This window comes from Phycodurus eques, chromosome 4, assembly GCF_024500275.1.
Source record: "Phycodurus eques isolate BA_2022a chromosome 4, UOR_Pequ_1.1, whole genome shotgun sequence".
NCBI lineage: Eukaryota > Metazoa > Chordata > Actinopteri > Syngnathiformes > Syngnathidae > Phycodurus > Phycodurus eques.
The window spans coordinates 33487899-33507684 of record NC_084528.1 but is presented as its reverse complement, the minus strand read 5'-3'; the positions used below and the strand labels follow the sequence as shown (position 1 = coordinate 33507684).

Genomic DNA, 19786 nt, shown 5'->3' with positions numbered 1-19786 from the left:
AGTGCTAAGGAATACTTTAGGAAGTGTGTTTTAATAGGTTTAAGTGTGTTTTAATAAGTTAAAATGTGTTTAACGCATGTAGGAGACGTATTATATAAACCTATTAAAAAATATATTTTTTTATATGGTCTCCCTACATCGCCGATTTTGTGGGTTGGTGGACTATATCCCTCAAGATAAATGGTGGTTAACTGAACTGGCTATTACCATGGGTTGGGAGTCGTAGCCTCGTCCAGCCGAGACGTCCTCCAGCCACGCCTGCATGGCGCTCAAACCGTCGCTGTAGGAGTCCCAGGTGGTCAGAACCCGTCCCAGGGTATTCTTGGCTGAGTTGACCTCCACCAAGATGGCCACTGTGTCCTCCTCCAGCTGCGTCACTTGTTGACAAACGTGGTGGTAGTCTGCAGCTGAAACCCAGGAAAACATGGCATACATTTATGAGCCAGCAAGGAGATAGTGAGTATCTGCAAATCTACAGTATGTCTTACCAAGAGCAGACTTGCATGAGTATTTCTCAGAAACTTGCTTTAACTTAAGGAGAGCTGCTTCCAGCATAGAAGGAAGCTCCTGCTTAGTGACCACCTCCTGTATACAAAAATGTGAACAACGAGTAGGAGTATCAACATTTCATCCATCGTTGGAAAAACGATGGAAGATTTTGTGTGCACTAACACCAACAACAATTTGTAGGTAGCAGCTAGTCTAATACTAATGACAGTGTATGGGATACTCCCCCTCCTTGAGCCATCACCTTATCGTGGTGGAGGGGTTTGTGTGTCCCAATGATCCTAGGAGCTAGTTGTCTGGGGCTTCATGCCCCTGGCAGGGTCACCCATGACAAACATGTCCTAGGTGAGGGACCAGTCAAAGTAGGGCTCAAAGACCTCTTATGATGACGACAAAAAATTGACTCAGTTTTCCCTTGCCCGGCCGTGGGTCACCGAAGCCCCACCCCCTCTGGAGCCAGGCCTGGAAGTGGGACTCAAAGGTGAGCGCCCTGCACCCATGGGGCCCGGCCGGGCACAGCCCGAAAGGGTAATGTGGGTCCCCCTTCCCATGGGCTCACCACCTGTGGGAGGGGCCATAGGGGTCGGATGCATTGCGAGCTGGGCAGTGACCAAAGGCAGGGACCTTGGCGATCCAATCCCCGGCTACAAAAGCTTGCTCTAGAGATGTGGAACGTCACCTCTCTGGCTGGGAAGGAGCCCAAGCTGGTGTGTGAGGTCGAGAAGTTATGACTAGATATAGTCTGACTCGCCTCTACACACAGCTTTGTGTCTGGTACCAGTCCTCTCGAGAGGGGTTGGACTCTCTTCCACTCTGGAGTTGCCCACGGTGAGAGGTGCCGAGCAGGTGTGGGTATACTTATTACCCCCCGGCTCGGCGCCTGTACATTGGGGTTCACCCCGGTGATGAGAGGGTAGCCTTCCTCCGCCTTCGAGTGGGGAACGAGTACTGACTGTTGTTCGTGCCGATGCACCAAACAGCAGTTCAGAGTGCCCACCATTTTTGGAGTCCTTGAAGGGTGTGCTGGAGAGCGCTCCCACTGGGGACTCCATCGTTCTGCTGGGGGACTTCAATGCTCACATGGGAAAATGATAGTGAGATCCTGGAAGGGCCTGATTGCCCCCCCGATCAGAACCTGAGTGGTGTTCTGTTATTGGACTTCTGTGCCCATCAAGGACTACCGATAATGAACACCATGTTCAGGCATAAGGGTGTCCACACGTGCACATGGGACCAGGACACCCTAGGCTGCAGTTCAATGCAGTTCAGTTCAACTGTCAACTGATCACCACCTGGTGGTGAGTTGGCTCCGCTGGTGGGGGAAGATGCCGGTCCGACCTGGCAGGTCCCAACGTATTGTGAGGGTCTGCTGGGAACGTCTGTCAGAATCCTCTGTTAGAAGGAGTTTCAACTCCCACCTCCGGCAGACCTTCACCCACGTTCGAGGGGAGGTGGGGAAATTGAGTCCATGCCTCCATTGCTGAGGCGGCCGACTGGAGCTGTGGCCGTAAGGTGGTCAGTGCCTGTCGTGGCGCCAACCCCTAACTGGTTGGTGGACACCAGCGGTGAGGGATGCCATCAAGTTGAAGAAGGAGTCCTATCGGGCATTTTTGCCATGGGGGTCTGCGCAGCTGATGGGTACCAGCTGGCCAAGCGGAATGCAGCTTTGGTGGTCGCTGAGGCAAAAACTCGATCGTGGGAGGAGTTCAGTGAGGCCAAGGACAAAGACTTCCTGACGACTTCGAGGAAATTCTGGTGCACCATCCGGTGTCTCAAGAGGGGGAAGCAGTGTACCATCAACACTTTGTATAGTGGGGATGGGGTGCTGCTGACCTCGACTCGGGACGTTGTGAGTAGGTGGGGAGAATACTACAAAGATCTGCTCCATTCCACCGACACACCTTCCCACGAGGAAGCAGAATCTGGGATCCCTGAGGTGGGCTCTTCTATCTCTGGGGCTGAGGTCACCGAGGTGGTTAAAAAGCTCCTCGTTGGTTAGGCCCTGGGGGTGGATGTGATCCGCCCGGAGTTCCGAAAGGCTCTGGATGTTGTGGGGCTGTCCTGGTTGACACTCTTCTCTTTTTAAGAAGGGGGACCGGACTGGAGGGTGTGTTCCAGCTACAGGGGAATCACACTCCTCAGCCTCCTTGGTAAGGTCTATTCAGGGGTGCTGGAGAGGAGGGTCCGTCAGGAAGTCGGATCTCAGATTCAGGAGGAGCAGTGTGTTTTTTGTCTTGGCCGTCGAACAGTGGACCAGCTCTACACCCTCGTCAGGGTCCTCGAGGGTGCATGTGTTTTGTGGACTTGGAGAAGGAGTTCGACCGTGTCCCTCGGGAAGTCTTGTGGGGGGTGCTTTGGGAGTATGGGGTACCGAACCCCCTGGTACGGGCTGTTCGGTCCCTGTACACCCAGTGACAGAGTTTGGTCCGCATTGCCGGCAGTAAGTCGGACTCATTTCCGGTGAGGGTTATGGCGTAACTGGTCTGGGGGTAAACAAGGGTGTTTATTGCAGAAATAGTACACAATGGAAATCAGATAAGGGTGTGGGAGTGTGTTGCAAGAAGGCTCCCAGCAGGGTACGTGTGGAGGCCACAAAGAACAGATGTCGGAGAAGACAATGGCTGCGGGGAACCACTGTAAACATGAGATGCAAGACTGTGGAGACGGCGTCTGGAGACGGCATCTGGAGCCAGTGGCAAATGGCCATCATTTTGCAGGACAATGAGGACGTCAGTGGGCGTTGGACCAATCAGACGACAGCGATTCCATACGTCCTCTTTCAAACATTGTATAAGTCGGGGGCAAGAACAGATAGCTTTGTTCAGTCTGCGCTGTCCCTGCTGAGGCTAGGATAAGCGTAGCTGCTGACCCAGAGGTCTGTTAAATGTATAGTCTACTCTGTCAGGAATAAATTGGTTGACTTTTAACACATTGTTATAATTGTAGTTCTTCCACAAATACGAACATGCAGGGAACTTCTAGAGTAATAGGTGATTATAAAATACAAGGTTCCTTCAGTACTCAGCCGGAAAAGGGTGGCGTGCCCTCTCCAGGTCGGGGATGAGATCCTGCCCCAAGTGGAGGAGTTCAAGTATCTTGGATTCTTGTACACAAGGGAGGGAAGAATGGAACGGGAGATCCACAGGCAGATCGGTCCAGCGTCTGCAGTGATGCGGAATTTGCATTGGTCCGTTGTGGTGAAGAAGGAGCTAAGCTGAAAGGCGAAGCTCTGAATTTACCGGTTGATCTATGTTCCTACCCTCACCTATGGTATGCTGTGGGTCGTGACTGAAAGAACAAGATCCCGGATACAAGCGGCCAAAATGAGTTTCCTCCGCAGGGTGTCTGGGCTCTCCCTTAGAGATAGGGTGAGAAGCTCGGTCATCCGGGAGGGGCTCAGAGTAGAGACGCTTCTCCTCCGCATTGAGAGGAGCCAGATGAGATGGCTCGGATGTCTGATAAGGATGCCTCCTGAGCGTCTCCCTGGAGAGGTGTTCCGGTCACGTCCCACCGGGAGGAGACCCCGGGGACGACCCAGGACATGGTGCAGAGACTATGTCTCCCGGAAGAGCTGGATGAAGTGGCTTGGAAGAGGGAAGTCTGGGCTTCCCTGCGAAAGCTACTGCCCCTGCGACCCGACCTCAGATAAGCGGAAGAAAATGGATGGATGGATGGTATATTCTGTTACCCACTTACTGTATGTTCCTGGAGACAGTTTGATTTCTTATGATGTAAACTTTAACTTAAAAAAGAAGACAACCTACATGCCACTCGTGCAGCAGAACCCTGACCGCCTCTGGAGAAAGATATGGGCTCTTCCACAAGTTCACTTTGGTCCTGATCTGGCTCAGCAAATCCAAAACTGTGTGACGGTGCTCGCGGTAGTCAAGCTTGATGCCGTGGTACTTGGCGCTCACTCTCACACTGGTGAACCTGGCCAGGGAAAACTTGGTTGATTGACGGCAAAACCAAATGTAAAATGTATCATTTGTTCCAATAATGAGCCTGAATAAAATGTTAGAAATGACTTTTGTTCAGAAATAATCAAGATGGTAATGTTTCCGCACCTTCTTTTCAGATCCTCCATCTTTTCAGTAGGAACCAACATGTTTCCATCCTCGTCCTGGTTTTGGAAGGCCTGGAAGGTCTTCACCTGCTGGGGCATCTCCTCTAGGCACACCTGGATCAACATATAGTACCTCAGTCACATGTCTTTGTCCTCACAACTTTCCTCTAGCCACACTGTCATAAATGGAGTCCACTTTTACCCTAAGTTCCAAACTCCAATAAATCTCTCTCATTGGGCTCATTGTTGGACTCCATGCTAAGTCTCTTTGTTCCTCTCATGTACTGACTTGTTTTGTTTTTGCTGTCATCGGGCCCTCACCTTTAGGGGGTACGGAGAGCTGGGCGGAGTGAGCAAGGAGGCTCGCACCTGGGAGCAATTGGTCATCAGCTCCCAGTCTTAAGCGCTGCCCGCACGCCAGAAAGACACCAGATCATTCCTCTTGTTCCACCATTTGGAGCCATTTGCCGTTTTGCATTCTGTCTCGCTCTAGTACTATTTTTGTACTACTCCCTGTAGGATTTACTTTGTTTTTTTTGTACCTGTTCCCATGAGTTTTGGCGTCTTCCTCATTTCGCACATTCAACAACAACAAGCCGTGGTTCACTGCCAAACTTAAGCAGCTTCGCCAAGCTAAGGAGGACGCATATCAGAACGGGGACAAGGCCCTGTATAATCGAGCTAGAAACCAGCTGACTAAAGAAATTAACATTGCAAAGAGGAACTATGCAGCAAAGTTGGAAAAACAGTTTAGCGCTAATGACTCTAAATCAGTCTGGCATGCATTCCAATCTCTGACTAATTACAAGCGACTATCCCCCCAAGCTGAGAACAATAGCACACTAGCCAACGACTTGAATACCTTCTACTGCAGATTTGAAAAGGACACTTTCACATCTTTGACATCTGTGGTTCTGAAGTCCTTTGAAAGTCTCGTGCTAGACCACCTCAAGAGCATCACAGGTCCCCTGCTGGACCCCCTGCAGTTTGCCTACCGAGCGAACAGGTCTGCGGATGATGCAGTCAACATGGGACTGCACTTCATCCTAGAACACCTCAACAGTGCAGGGACCTATGCGAGGATCCTGTTCGTGGACTTCAGCTCAGCGTTCAACACCATCATCCCTGAACTCCTTTCATCCAAGCTTCTCCAGCTCAGCGTCTCACCTGCCCTCTGCCAGTGGATTTACAGCTTTCTGACAGGCAGGACACAGCAGGTGAGGCTGGGGGAGGCCACCTCATCCACACGCAGCATCAGCACTGGGGCGCCCCAAGGTCGTGTCCTCTATCCGCTGCTTTTCGCTCTCTACACGAACGACTGCACCTCAGCGAACCCGACTGTCAAACTCCTGAAGTTTGCAGATGACACCACTGTCATCGGCCTCATCAAGGACAGTGACGAGTCTGGATATCGACAGGAAGCGGAGCAGCTGGAGCTGTGGTGCGGCCGACACAACCCTGGAGCTGAACACGCTCAAGACTGTAGAGATGATCGTGGACTTCAGGAGGCATCCTTCGCCACAGCTGCCCCTCATGTTGTCCAGGTGCCTTGTGTCAACCGTTGAGACCTTCAAGTTCCTGGGAATTACAGTCTCTCAGGACCTGAAGTGGGCGACCAACATCAACTCCGTCCTCAAAAAGGCCCAGCAGAGGATGTACTTCCTGCGGCTTCTGAGAAAGCACGGCCTGCCACCGGAGCTGCTGAGACAGTTCTACACAGCGGTCATCGAATCGGTCATGTGTTCTTCCATCACAGGCTGGTTTGGTGCTGCTACAAAAAAGGACAAACTCCGACTGCAACGGACAGTCAAAATTGCTGAAAAGATTGTCGGTACCCCCCTACCCACCATTGAGACAAGGAACTAAGACAAGGGCGTGCAAAATCCTCTCGGACCCTCCGCATCCCGGTCACCAGCTCTTCCAGCTCCTTCCCTCAGGTAGGCGCTACCGATCAATGCAAACTAGAACTAGCAGACATTCCAACAGCTTCTTTCCTCTTGCGATCAACTTCTTAAAGACCTAACCTACAATTCCATTACAACATGCTGGCAATTTTTTGACTTGAGTTCGTTGTCACATTTCTGTGGGGCCAATTATGTATTACTCGTGCACTCACTGTAGTTGTCTCGCCATGCTGCACTATTTGCATATACTGGCCACTCATGCCACAATGGTCATTGCACCGGACTATTGCAATATTAGTCATTCAAACTGCTCTAAGTGCTAGAGGACTCTGCATCTTTTTGCAAAATTGTCAAAAAAAATAATATACCGGCATTACCAGATAACTAGCAACCCTTTATTGCTCAGTGACTGTTGTTTTGTTTTTTGTCAATGTCTTTATGTCTCAAAAGTTTTTCTGTCAATTGACTGTCTGTTGTCGTACTAGAGCGGCTCCAACTACCGGAGACAAATTCCTTGTGTTTTTGGACATACTTGGCAAATAAAGATGATTCTGATTCTGATAAGGTACCCCTAAAGTGTCCACATCGCTAACAATAAAATCTTCACCTTAAGTTGCTCCTGTTTCTCCTTGGCTTGATCTGCAGCCCGGCCATGGTCCTGCGGGTCGCCCTCCTCCTCAGCCAGAACTCCTTCTGTTCTTAGCAGCCAGTGTGCCACCGAGTCCAGAGGCGCTGGCAGGCTCACGTCCAACTCCAGTTTGTACTCACGTAGCTGTAGCAGTAGCAACATTGGTAGACAGGTCAGGGCCTAGATACTAACAGAAGCCCTGACTGAGGTTTACAACCTATAGTACTACGACTAGAATAACCCAAATATTTTCTTCATTTGATAGCGTTTCTCTTGGCTGCACTGCACACAGTAAGTGAATGTGGATGTTAGATTGTTTGTCCAGTCAGATTTCAGCCTCTTATGTGTTGCCGTGTTAATTTTAATCTGCCCCATAACTCGCCTTCACAATCTGTAGTGCTGGCCCAAGGAACGTAAACTATGTAGTGTTGCCCTGCTGCGACTACCTAAAATCCGCAAATAATTGACGCCCCCTAAAAAGGTTTGTAATTGCCTATAGGTGCCGCAAGATGTCGGCAAAGCACTACATGAAGTTCTTCAGCATTTTTCCATGCCTGGCAAAACACATCTGAAGTGATCTGCACACATGCATACATTTAAGAATCGGCATCTCTGGTGATTATGATGGATTTAATTTAAATGTAAATGCTTTGTCATGTGATAAGATCATTATTGTTGATTTTAAACTGCTCTTGCTGATACTTTATATAACTGCGACATAAGAGTCCCTACTGAGAGTACCAAATGGGCAGCCCACTAATCAGTGGCAGGAACAACAAATGTAAACGCGCATGTGGGAGGAGTTCTTGCTCATGCGGTCGTCCTGACGTCGCGGTCGGAATTATGATAACGATCCAGAAACAAGCCACAGGAGTAAGAGTCCACCTTTTCTGTGAGGGCGTCCCAGGCCTCCCTGAGGGCTCGCTGCTCCTCACTCAGCGTGGGGCTTCGTCTCATGGCGGTCAGAAGAGGCACGATTGGACGCCGTTGCTCGTTGAAGGACACCACAAACGTCTGAAACACCTGAGAAACAAAAACTTAGCAAGTCTCACCTTCCTATGTGCTTGAGCTCGTTGAGCTTAAACCTCCACGGTATCAAAACAAAGTATCTAAACATAAACGTACGAGGTATCGAAACATGAACATACGTGGTATCTCTCAGAGTAGCTCTCGCCCTGGGTGGAGTCCCAGCCCTCCAGCAGCTCCTCATACGCCTGCAGAAGCCAACACGACACTTCCTGCGCCTTACGGTCAGGGCTCCCCTGGGAACCAAAATACTTTCATTCACAAGTTTGGACATTCATGTGCCAGTTCGATCTTTTTCTCACTCCAACTGAAATGAACTAAGTTCATTGGAAGCACTTTTTCTAGTACCTTATGGCAGTGTTTCCAAACCTTTATTGAGCCAAGGCTCATATTTTACATTGGAAAGATCTCACGGCACACCAGGGGTTGAATGAGTTCCGATTTTTGTAGTCGGCAGTAAGGTAAAGACTGTCGCGTTGACGTTGACTAAGCAATGACCTCATTGATATTTTCAACAGTCTTGACTCACTGTCTATGTGAAAGGACATCGCTGTGTCGACTCCAAACACTCACTCCGCCGTTCTCAGTTGCACAGACCCCGCCCTCCAACTCGTCCAAGCAATCAAAATCAGATACCTTCAAATTACAGTCGGAATTGGTACAAGTCTAACACCAATTCATGTAACGCAACTACAGGGTCGCTAGCTGCTACACTCAGTAAGAAAATAATCCATCCATTCATCCATTTTCTGAGGCGCTTATCCTCACAAGGGTCGCGGGAGTGCTGGAGCCTATCCCAGATATCATGGGGCAGGAGGCAGGGTACATCCTAACCTGCTTGCCAGCCAATCGCAGGGCACATACAAACAAACAACCATTCGCACTGACATTGACACCTACAGGCAATTTAGTGTCATCAATTAACCTACCATGCATGTTTTTGAGATGTGGGAGGAAACCGGAGTGCCCGGAGAAAACCCACGCATGCACGGGGAGAACATGCAAACTCCACACAGGCGGGGGCGGGATTTGAACCCTGGTCCTCAGAACTGTGAGGCCGACGCTCTAACCAGTCGCCCACCGTGCCCCCTAAGAAAAGAATATATATATAAACAATAAAGTAGGAGGGAATGCTTTGCAATAATGTTTTGTAGCGAACATTCAGTTGCATTACGTGGATTGTTGCAAAATGTGTATTGGTTTCTGTGACAGGTGGCACGGTGAACGAATGGTTAGAGCGTCTGCCTCACAGTTCTGAGGACCCGGGTTCAATCCCTGGCCCCACCTGTGTGGAGTTTGCATGTTCTCCCCGTGCCTGCGTGGGTTTTCTCCGGGCACTGAGGTTTCCTCCCACATCCCAAAAACATGCGTGCTAGGTTAATTGACAACTCTAAATTGCCCGTAGGTATGAATGTGAGTGCGAATGGTTGTTTGTTTGTATGTGCCCTGCGATTGCCTGGCAACCAGTTCAGGGTGTACCCCGCCTCCTGCCCGATGATAGCTGGGATAGGCTCCAGCACGCCCACGGCCCGCGTGAGGAGAAGCGGCTCCGAAAATGGATGGATGGAAGGGTTTCTGTGACACGTTAACCGTTAATTTTTACTATAAAGAGGTTATTTATCGACCGCGGCTTGTGTTTTACTGTGGAAGCAGATGCTACAGTATATTGTCTGTCTTTTGACTGTTCCAGAATGGCATTTGGGGAACTTGCTGACAGCTGACGTGAAGATTTAAGGCTGCTCATCAGCTAGTGTTAGCCTTTTCAGATAGGCATTTGTAGATTTTATAAGTGACTGTGCTACCGAACTAATTTTTTTCTCAAATATTTCCACACGAGGCCTGCCACAGTTTGCTGTGTCGGCCAACCACCTGTTGAGTTCAGCGAGGCCTCCGTGTCCACACCACGTGAGTGGCGATTAGTCGACCTCAATCTATAACCGACGCATCCACTTGTCGGTTCAACCCCTACAGTACGCCACAAAATGTCACAAAAAGTATATAATCTGAAATAATGATGATCTCATCTCAATTTACTCACAAATGTACTTATAGTAATTGTCATGTGTGTCTGTGTGTGTGTGTGCGTGTGTTCCAGGTTTTGTCTTCCTCTCTCTCGTTTCTCACACACCTGCTTCTGTGAGCATCTTCACCACCTGTGCCTCGTTCATACCTAATTACCGATTGTATTTAACCTCGTGTCTCATTCCCACTCGTTGCCAGTTCGTTGTACCTTGTCGTCACGTTCCAGCATTCCTTGTCACAGACTCACAGTAAGACTTTGAACCTGTTCCGATTATCGACCTTGCCTCTTTGCCTCATGTTCTTGGATACTGTTGCCCTTCTTGGATTGCCTGCCCGTGTACCGACCTATGCCCGTCTATTAAACCTCTCTTTTTGGAAACTGTCCATTTGTTTTGGAGTCTTGCATTTTTGGGTCCTATCCTCTGTTCCGTTCATGACAGAACGAACTGGCCATAACATGGACCCAGCAGACTCAGACCCAGTGCGCAAAGCCCTTCAAGCGCAGGGTCAACGCCTCTCGAAGCAGGATGAGCAGCTTGCTGCCCTCCACCTTCATCTAGAGGGACTGTCAAGGCATCAGGACAATATGATGAGACAGGTGGCCTCACAGTTTGAACTTCTTATGAAAATTATCCAAGAAAAGGAACCAGTTGGCACCACACCCAATAGCGCCACGGTATTTCCATGTGAAACAGTCAACATGCAGCCACCTGCCACCTCCGCTGCTGTCTGCCCACAGCTCTCTCGACCGGAGAGGTTCTCTGGAAATTCTGGGAACATTAAGCCGTTCATCACGCAGTGCGAACTCCACTTTGAGCTCCAGGCAGCTGCCTTCCCCACCGAGCGGGCAAAGATCGCTTTCGTCATTTCCCACCTGACTGGTCGTGCGGAAGCGTGGGCTACTGCTGAATGGAGCCGCAATTCCGCCACGTGTCATTCATGGACTTTTTTCGTAAAGACTATGGAGCAAATTTTTCAATTTTCCACTCCTGATCATGAGGCAGCTCGCTCCCTTGTCACCTTACGACAAGGCATGCGCAGGGTGTCAGATTACGCGATTGAGTTTCGCATTCTAGCAGCTGAGAGTCATTGGAATAATCGGGCGCTACTCTATGCCTTTTTTCAAGGACTATCCCCCGCCGTCAAGGATCATTTAGTCCCGCTAGACCTGCCGACTGACTTGGACACTCTCATCGCTCTCGCCATAAAAATCGACAAGAGGCTTTTGGATCGCGAGCTGGATGGAGATCGGCGGAAGGCTGCGTCACCGCGCACTTTGAGGACAAGCCTCGGTGACCAGCCAAACCAAGGCAGATCCCCTGGTTCCGGTCTCAACCCACTGGCTAACGTCCCCACGGAGGAACCCATGCAACTGGGCAGGTTCCGTCTCTCCCCTGAGGAACGTCAACGCCGGCTGAGGGAAGGGCGGTGCTTCTACTGCGGTCAGTTGGGTCATTCCGTGAGCAACTGTCACGTCAAAGTTGCCGGTACCGGTAGCAAGGGCACGGGAGAGGTGAGTCTGAATTTGATGAAGGAAGACCCTACACGGGTTCTTCCTAAAGTGACACTATGCTCTCCTGATCAAGAAATTCATACACCTGTATTAATTGACTCTGGTTCTGACGCAAACTTACTCAACTCCATCCTCGTTAGACGTATGCACCTTAGAATCTTTGAAATAAAACGCCACCGCAACACCTATGCTGCAGACGGCAGTTTTATGGGCAAGATCACTCACCGCACTCAAACACTCACATTGACATTTCCCGATTCTCACTCGGAACGCATTAGTTTTCATGTTTTTGACGCCATGAATCATGACCTTATCTTAGGGAACCCATGGTTGAGATTACATAACCCCCACATTGACTGGTCCTCTGGGCAGGTTATGTCATGGGGCAGCAATTGCGCCCGGAACTGTTTCAAGCCGCCATGTGATGTTCAGGGTCATGTTTCTAAGGATAATCCACAGACCCCATCTGGGGATCCTGATTTATCTCAAGGATATTAAAGACGTTTTTTCCAAGGCCAAATCCCTTCCACCCCACAGACCTTATGACTGTGCTATTGACTTGCTGCCTGGAACCACACCCCCACGAGGCAGGTTGTTCTCTCTTTCAGGGCCGGAACACAAGGCCATGAAGGAGTACGTGGAGGAATCACTGGCAGCCGGGATCATTCGCCCATCTTCATCCCCTGCGGGAGCAGGATTTTTCTTTGTGGACAAGAAAGACAAGACCCTGCGACCCTGTATCGATTACCGGGGTCTCAACGAGATCACTGTAAAAAACAGGTACCCTCTTCCTCTCATCTCCACCGCCTTTGAGTTCCTGGAGGGAGCCAAGGTTTTCACCAAACTGGACTTAAGAAATGCATATCATCTAGTCAGAATAAGGGAGGGGGATGAATGGAAAACAGCATTTAACACACCAACAGGACATTATGAATATTTGGTAATGCCTTTTGGGCTTACTAACGCTCCAGCTGTTTTCCAGAACCTCGTCAATGATGTCCTGCGTGACATGCTGAATGTTTATGTTTTTGTTTATTTGGATGACATTTTGATTTTCTCCCCGGATGAGGAGACTCACATTATTCATGTCCGCTCTGTTTTGCAGCAGTTACTGCAGAACCAACTATATGTTAAGGCTGAGAAATGTGAGTTCCACAAGGCGTCAGTTTCTTTTCTGGGTTTTGTCCTGGCTCAAGGTGAAGTAAAAATGGACCCTTGCAAAGTCGATGCAGTAATTAATTGGCCTACTCCCACGTCACGCAAAGATGTACAAAGGTTCTTAGGGTTCGCAAACTTCTACAGAAAATTAATCAGGAATTTCAGTTCGATAGCCTCTCCTTTGCATGATCTTACCTCGCCACACAAACCTTTTGCATGGAACCCGCTTTGTCAGGCAGCGTTACAAAAACTTAAGTCGAGCTTTACCTCCGCTCCCATCCTTACTTTGCCAGATCTCCAACAGCAGTTTGTGGTAGAAGTCGATGCGTCTGATGCCGGAATAGGAGCAGTGCTCTCCCAGAAATCTCTCAAGGATGATAAATTACATCCTTGTGCTTTTCTCTCCAAAAAACTGACCCCAGCTGAGAAAAATTATGACATTGGTGACCGTGAACTGCTGGCAGTCAAGGTGGCCTTGATGGAGTGGAGGCACTGGCTAGAGGGGGCACAGACTCCGTTTTTAGTATGGACAGATCACAAGAACCTTGAGTATATTAAGACTGCTAAAAGATTAAATGCGAGGCAGGCTAGATGGGCTCTGTTCTTTACTAGATTTAATTTCACGCTATCCTACCGACCCGGTTCTAAAAATGGTAAGCCAGATGCTTTGTCACGCATTTTCTCCGAAGAGAATTCTTTGTCCGACCCAAAGACTATTTTGCCCAAGTCATGTTTTATTTCCGCTTTTGTTTGGGACATTGAAACGGCGGTTAAAGGGGCTCTGAAAGACACTCCTAGCCCTGACGATTGCCCTGAAAACAGGCTTTATGTGGTTCCGACCTTAAGGGGAAGAGTCATCCACTGGGCTCACACGAACCGCACTGTATGTCACCCAGGCATTGCCAAGACTCAATCAGTGGTCGAACAGCGCTTTTGGTGGCCTAATGTTAGGAGGGATGTTATTGATTATGTCAATGCTTGCCAGGTATGTGCTGCCAACAAGCCCTCTCATCAACGTCCTTCTGGGGAGTTGCGACCCCTGCCAATACCACAACGTCCTTGGTCAGACATTTCCGTAGACTTTGTGACAGGATTACCGGCCTCTAAAGGAAATACCACCATTCTTACAGTTGTTGACAGGTTCTCTAAGATGGCACACTTCATTGCACTTCCAAAACTCCCCTCAGCTAAAGACACTGCCGAGCTGATGATTAATCAGGTTTTCAAGTTCCATGGTTTCCCCAAGAATGTGGTGTCTGATAGGGGTCCCCAATTCATTTCGCAATTTTGGAAGGAGTTTTGCAATCTCATAGGTGCTACCGTCAGTCTGTCATCTGGGTTTCATCCTGAAACCAACGGACAAACCGAGAGGCTGAACCAGGACCTGGAGACGGGGCTCAGATGTCTCGCTTCACAGGATCCGCGATCCTGGTCTCAGAAATTGGTTTGGGTCGAATTCTCCCACAATTCCCTCCCCTCTGCATCCACTGGTCTATCGCCTTTTCACGTTGTGCATGGTTACCAACCATCTCTGTTTCCTGCCATAGCCCCTGAGTCCACAGTTCCAGCGGCATTAACCTTGGTGAGACGCTGCAGGAGGACCTGGGAGCGAGCCCGACAGATGCTGCTGCGCCAGGGACGGTCCTACAAAGCCGCTGCTGACCGTCGGAGGACACCGGCCCCGAACTACAAAGTGGGTCAGCGAGTTTGGCTCTCGACCAAACATATTCCACTCCGGGTGGAGTCCAAGAAGCTCGCGCCCAGGTTCGTTGGGCCCTTCCCCATCACAAAGATCATCAACCCTGTCACCGTGAAGCTGAGGCTCCCAAGGTCGATGCGGGTCCACCCTGCTTTTCATGTCAGCCTACTCAAACCAGCCCGGGAGTCCCCTCTGGTCCCGCCTTCCAGGCCCCCTCCTCCCCCCCGGTTTGTGGATGGGGGCCCTGTCTTCGCTGTGAAGCGGCTGTTGTCGTCTCGTCGGAGGGGGAGGGGGTTTCAATATCTGGTGGACTGGGAGGGCTATGGGCCTGAGGAACGTTCATGGGTACCGTCTGCGTTTATCATGGATGATTCGCTCATTCGGGACTTCCACGTTGCGCATCCAGGGGCCCCAGGGGCGTCTGGGGCCGGCCGTTAAGGGGGGGGGGTACTGTCGTGTGTGTGTGTCTGTGTGTGTGTGTGCGTGTGTTCCAGGTTTTGTCTTCGTCTCTCTCGTTTCTCACACACCTGCTTCTGTGAGCATCTTCACCACCTGTGCCTCGTTCATACCTAATTACCGATTGTATTTAACCTTGTGTCTCATTCCCACTCGTTGCCAGTTCGTTGTACCTTGTCGTCACGTTCCAGCATTCCTTGTCACAGACTCACAGTAAGACTTTGACCCTGTTCCGATTATCGACCTTGCCTCTTTGCCTCATGTTCTTGGATACTGTTGCCCTTCTTGGATTGCCTGCCCGTGTACCGACCTATGCCCGTCTATTAAACCTCTCTTTTTGGAAACTGTCCATTTGTTTTGGAGTCTTGCATTTTTGGGTCCTATCCTCTGTTCCGTTCATGACAGTAATGCAATGGATAATAATAATAACAGTGTGAAATGCGGGCCTGTTAAGTTAATCACTAAGCTATTCGGTTGCATGAATGATAACAGGTGGATACTGAGGTCACTTGTGTCCTCTGCCATCTCGTGGAAGACCAGCTAATTGTTCTGCCTGTCACTATACATCGCTGGCAAAGATAAATGATCAAAGATAAATTCTTTGTAGTCAATAAAGACTGAAGATTTGGATAATTTTCCGCAGCACACCTGATGCTCTCTTTAATTGTATCTCTGTAAATCCCACTAAAAAGAACGAAAGTTCGTCTTGTCAGAGTCTTGTTTGCAGTGCTTAAGTGACATAAATAAAGGCAGTAAATATGCACGAAGGAACTCTACGTATCCTCTATTGCCAGTGGCTATTAGTCCCGCCGACAGACGCGCCACGCCGTGACTCACCGCAGCTCAACAACACAATATGACACAAGTGAGGGGCAAAGCATGATGGGAAATACCTGCCGCAGCGGCGAAGCAGAAATTGCAGGAGTGTAGTTAACGGGCAGGTTGACGGGGGAAGCTGCTTTCGGAAGACTCAGGTACTGGGTCTGTGAGGAGGGAGGGGGGGAGGATGGAAGGAAGGATTGGAGCAGAATTGTACAAAGTGCCCCTGCAGGCAAATGTAAAGCATGAACATTACATAATCCTTCAGATGCTAAAAATGTGTATACACTAACTGGCCACACCTGCAATCAGATTTGCATCGTGCACATGAAGGAACAGCTTGTTAAGGTATAGAAGTCTTACAGTAGCCATTAGTTGATTGATTTAAAGGCCTGAAGAAACAGGAAAAGCCAGCATGTACAGACATGTCGTTGAAGTACAATAAACCAAACAAACAAACAAAACCGGAATATTCTGCCAGGCAAGTCCAACGAGATGCATCACATGGCTGGAAGCTTTCAATTACATTTCAGCTTGTATGCAAATAGTTAGGATGGGGGCTGACATGCTCTTTGTAATATCAATTCAATGTTAATGTAATATCAATGTAATGCTGATGTACTGCCAAGGTAGTGTAAAGTAATTTAATGTCAAGTTAATGCCAATGTAATGTCAACCAAACAAAACGTGATGTCAGAGCCTTTTCTTTTATTTGGAAATAAAAGGGGAATTGATTAATACGGCTCAATAAATAAATACAGTGGACCCTCTAAAGTCAAAAAGCCTCGGTTGGTAAACTTCCACCAAAACCTTTATTTGGGGGGGGGGGGGGGGGGGGGGGGAAGTCTGGAATTGCCATTATTGATGATGTCACGCTTCATTTGCTATCAACAGCTCATTCACACATACTTTCGGGAAAATTGATCTCGTCAGAGCTTTCGTCCATTGCGAAGTCGGACAGTTACAGATATTGGACACCGACGATCGCTTTCGACACAACATGGTGGAAGTGGGTGTCGGCTTTAAAACTTCACACTCTGGTCTTAGGTTTCCACTATTCTGTTACACCTACGATAATACATCCAAAGCTGAAAATGAATTGGTCACGTTTCCCTTTTTTCGTGTGTCTGTGCCCTTCACAAAGAAAAAAAAAACTTCTTTGACGGCCAGTGTTTACCATACTGAAAGCTAGTCTGGTGGCCCTTTCTACTTCTTCCAGTATATACAGTATAAAGTCTTGATGCAAGTCTGGAGTGGGGGAAAAAAAAAGCTTGTGGCAGTTACCTCACTTGGAAATAAGTAAGGTAGAAGTTACAGTTTGCTAGTACCTGGTAGGCATAAGAGCCTCATCTCTTTGGATTTCTCCGGGGGGTGAGGCATTTGGCTGAGGAGCACTCCAAAGTCGCAGGTGGGTCATAAAAAGTCCTTGCAAGTACTCAAAGTTTACAGTGTGTTGGGCAGTTAGAGAGACATAGCTGCAGTGATGCCTAATTTCCTACCTCAGGTTGTATTTTTGTTTTACTTCCTCATGAAAAAAAAGTGACCATTCTAGCAACAAGTTTTTCCTCCTGTTTTGGAGACTGTCGGGTGAAAGCTGCAGCTGGCTACTAGTGTGGCCTGACTGGCTGGCAACCAATGCAAGCATTTGGGGGCCAGAAATAAGTTGCAGCAACATATTGCGGAAAAAAAAAGAACTTGGAACGAATTCATTTTTGGAACGTGAACTTCGTTCAAAATTATGAACTATGAACGGAACTAGCTCGCGTAAAAAAATTACTTTACCAGAACTGCTCTTTGGTAAACACCTTCATGTCACTAAGTTTTATGAGTTAACCTCTTTCAAGGCAATGTCACATACTGTAGACTTGAGCTCCAGAGAAACTGGTTCCCTCTTAGACTTTGAAAAGAGGAGCTTAGGGACACCAAGCTGAGGAACTTGAGTCCCGAATCTCAAGACAATGTTCACCAAACCAAAGATAAATTAATCTGTCCTGTAATTGTAATTAAGTTCATCGTTCCGTCGTTCACGTTCCGATCTATGAATCTTAGCCACAGAAACAAGAAATTGAGCTGAAGTCGAAGGCCCTCGGCAAGCGGAACAGGGTCACTGGTATTCTAGTGTTCATTTGTACTTTTCTGATGGTAAAGAGAGTGGAGTATCCATCTGAAAATGTCTTCATTGACCTGAGAGACGGCTACAGCGCTTAACCTTTTTTTTTTTTTGCATATACAATATTCATTCATTCATCTGGCGTTCAGCTTATCCTCACTAGGGTCGCAGGCTGCTGGAGCCTATCTGAGCAATCATCGGGCGAGAGACGGGGTACACCCTGAACTGGTCGCCAGCCAATTGAAGGGCACATATAAACAAACAACCATTCGCGCACATTCACACCTATGGGCAAGTTAGAGTCTTCAACCAACCTACCATACCACACATGTTTTTGGGATGTGGGAGGAAAGCGGAGTGCCCGGAGAAAACCCACGCAGGCACGGGGAGAACACTGCAAACTCCCCACAGGGGGGGCCGGGATTTGAACCCCGGTCCTCAGAACTGTGAGGCAGATGTGCTAACCAGTCATCCACCGTGCCGCCATATACAATATTGTACATTGTATATAAAAAATATTGAACCTGAAACAAAGCAAACACCGTGGACCAAATTATGGACTCGGTGGTGGAACAGATGGTGTGTGACTTTGGAGGGTCTACTGTAGTAACTGAAGCAGTCATTCATTCACGCCTGTCATTACGAGGAAGGCTTACTGACCTGCATGGCGTCATGCTCGGAGACGGGCGCATCTTTGGAGTACTGCAGGAACTGCGCCACATAGGTCATGATGGACTTCTCGTCGGGCTCCCGAACGTCCACATCTGCATGGGCATCATCACAATTGTCCATCACGATGCTGTTCTCTCGCGTGGGGAAGCTGAAGGTGTTGCTTTCACATTCTAGAACCTTCGGACAGCCCCCTCTTCAGTCCCTCCCAATGCAACCCAACCCACCCCACCCCACCCCTCTCTCTCATGTGAGAAGCTCAAGTGGCTAACAGGCGAGAAGAAGTGAAACAAGCGAGAGTTTTATGTTCTGGAGAAGGCAGCGAACAGCGAGCTGATCAGCCGACACTCAGCCAGCCTGCAGGCATCACAAGTTTGAACATAACAACTTCTTTATAACACACAAGGGAGCTTCACAGGAAGTGCAGCACACACACGGACAAACATTTACACCTGACTATAAATTATATCCATGTCATCGTATATGATATTCGTTTTTCGTTTGCATGTTTTTATGGGGTTTATGGCATAAACCAATACAGATACACTGCACGAGGGACAGGGGGCACACAGGCACACCGCAAGGGCACTGGGCGGGTATGTTAAGTAAAATATGTTGGCCGCAATCATCAACCTGTTACTCGAAGCGCCAAGTGATGACAAAAAGTTGGTTTTGGCGGTATTGACCGTGCTGTTAAGTGAAGCTGTTGAGAGTGACAAATAAATGGACAAAACAACTTGAATATGTATGATTATTGGAGAACAACAGGTAGGCCCCAAGGAACCGCCAGAACTCCCCCACCCCAGCGCATCACACTCCACCCCCAACGCACCCGACTAGCCCCATTGGGGCAGGTGGCGCTTGCCCAGAAGGCCCAGAAGCAGGCGAGGGGCCAGTCGGGCAGCCCTGGTGCCACGCCACTAAGAGAGATGCCAGGCTGGGGGGCCAAGTAGGGGGGTGCCTAAATGGGGTCACCAGACACCCACCACAGTCCCCGGTATGTTACGTTTGGAAAAAATCCTTCTGAGTTTTTCTGACAGAAACAGGAGGTTAATGAGGTTTTCCACCTTTCAAATTTTTGGGGGAAATTGTGGTCGTCGTGTCCTCCGGGCCAAAGAGGAAAAGAACCATCCAGACTGTTATGGACGCAAAGTTCAAAAGCCAGCATCTGTGATGGTATGGGGCTGTGTTAGTGCCAATGGCTTGGGT

At 49.0% G+C, this 19786-nt stretch overlaps 1 protein-coding gene across 2 annotated transcripts in view; it reads right to left on the bottom strand.

Annotated features, from left to right (window-relative positions):
* syne2b (spectrin repeat containing, nuclear envelope 2b) overlaps nucleotides 1–19786 on the bottom strand; it is a 73082-nt gene that overhangs the window by 37282 nt on the left and 16014 nt on the right. The window contains exons 8-16 of one of the 2 annotated variants that reach the window (XM_061675437.1): nucleotides 18569–18672; nucleotides 15873–15962; nucleotides 8254–8367; nucleotides 7991–8128; nucleotides 7085–7249; nucleotides 4575–4687; nucleotides 4272–4440; nucleotides 489–585; nucleotides 208–407 (exon numbers count right to left, since the gene is read on the bottom strand). In XM_061675437.1, coding sequence (XP_061531421.1) covers nucleotides 208–407; nucleotides 489–585; nucleotides 4272–4440; nucleotides 4575–4687; nucleotides 7085–7249; nucleotides 7991–8128; nucleotides 8254–8367; nucleotides 15873–15962; nucleotides 18569–18672 — 1190 coding nt within the window. Of the gene's footprint in view, nucleotides 1–207; nucleotides 408–488; nucleotides 586–4271; nucleotides 4441–4574; nucleotides 4688–7084; nucleotides 7250–7990; nucleotides 8129–8253; nucleotides 8368–9060; nucleotides 9136–15872; nucleotides 15963–18568; nucleotides 18673–19786 lie in introns of those variants that run through there. The other variant, XM_061675438.1, reaches the window with a different exon arrangement.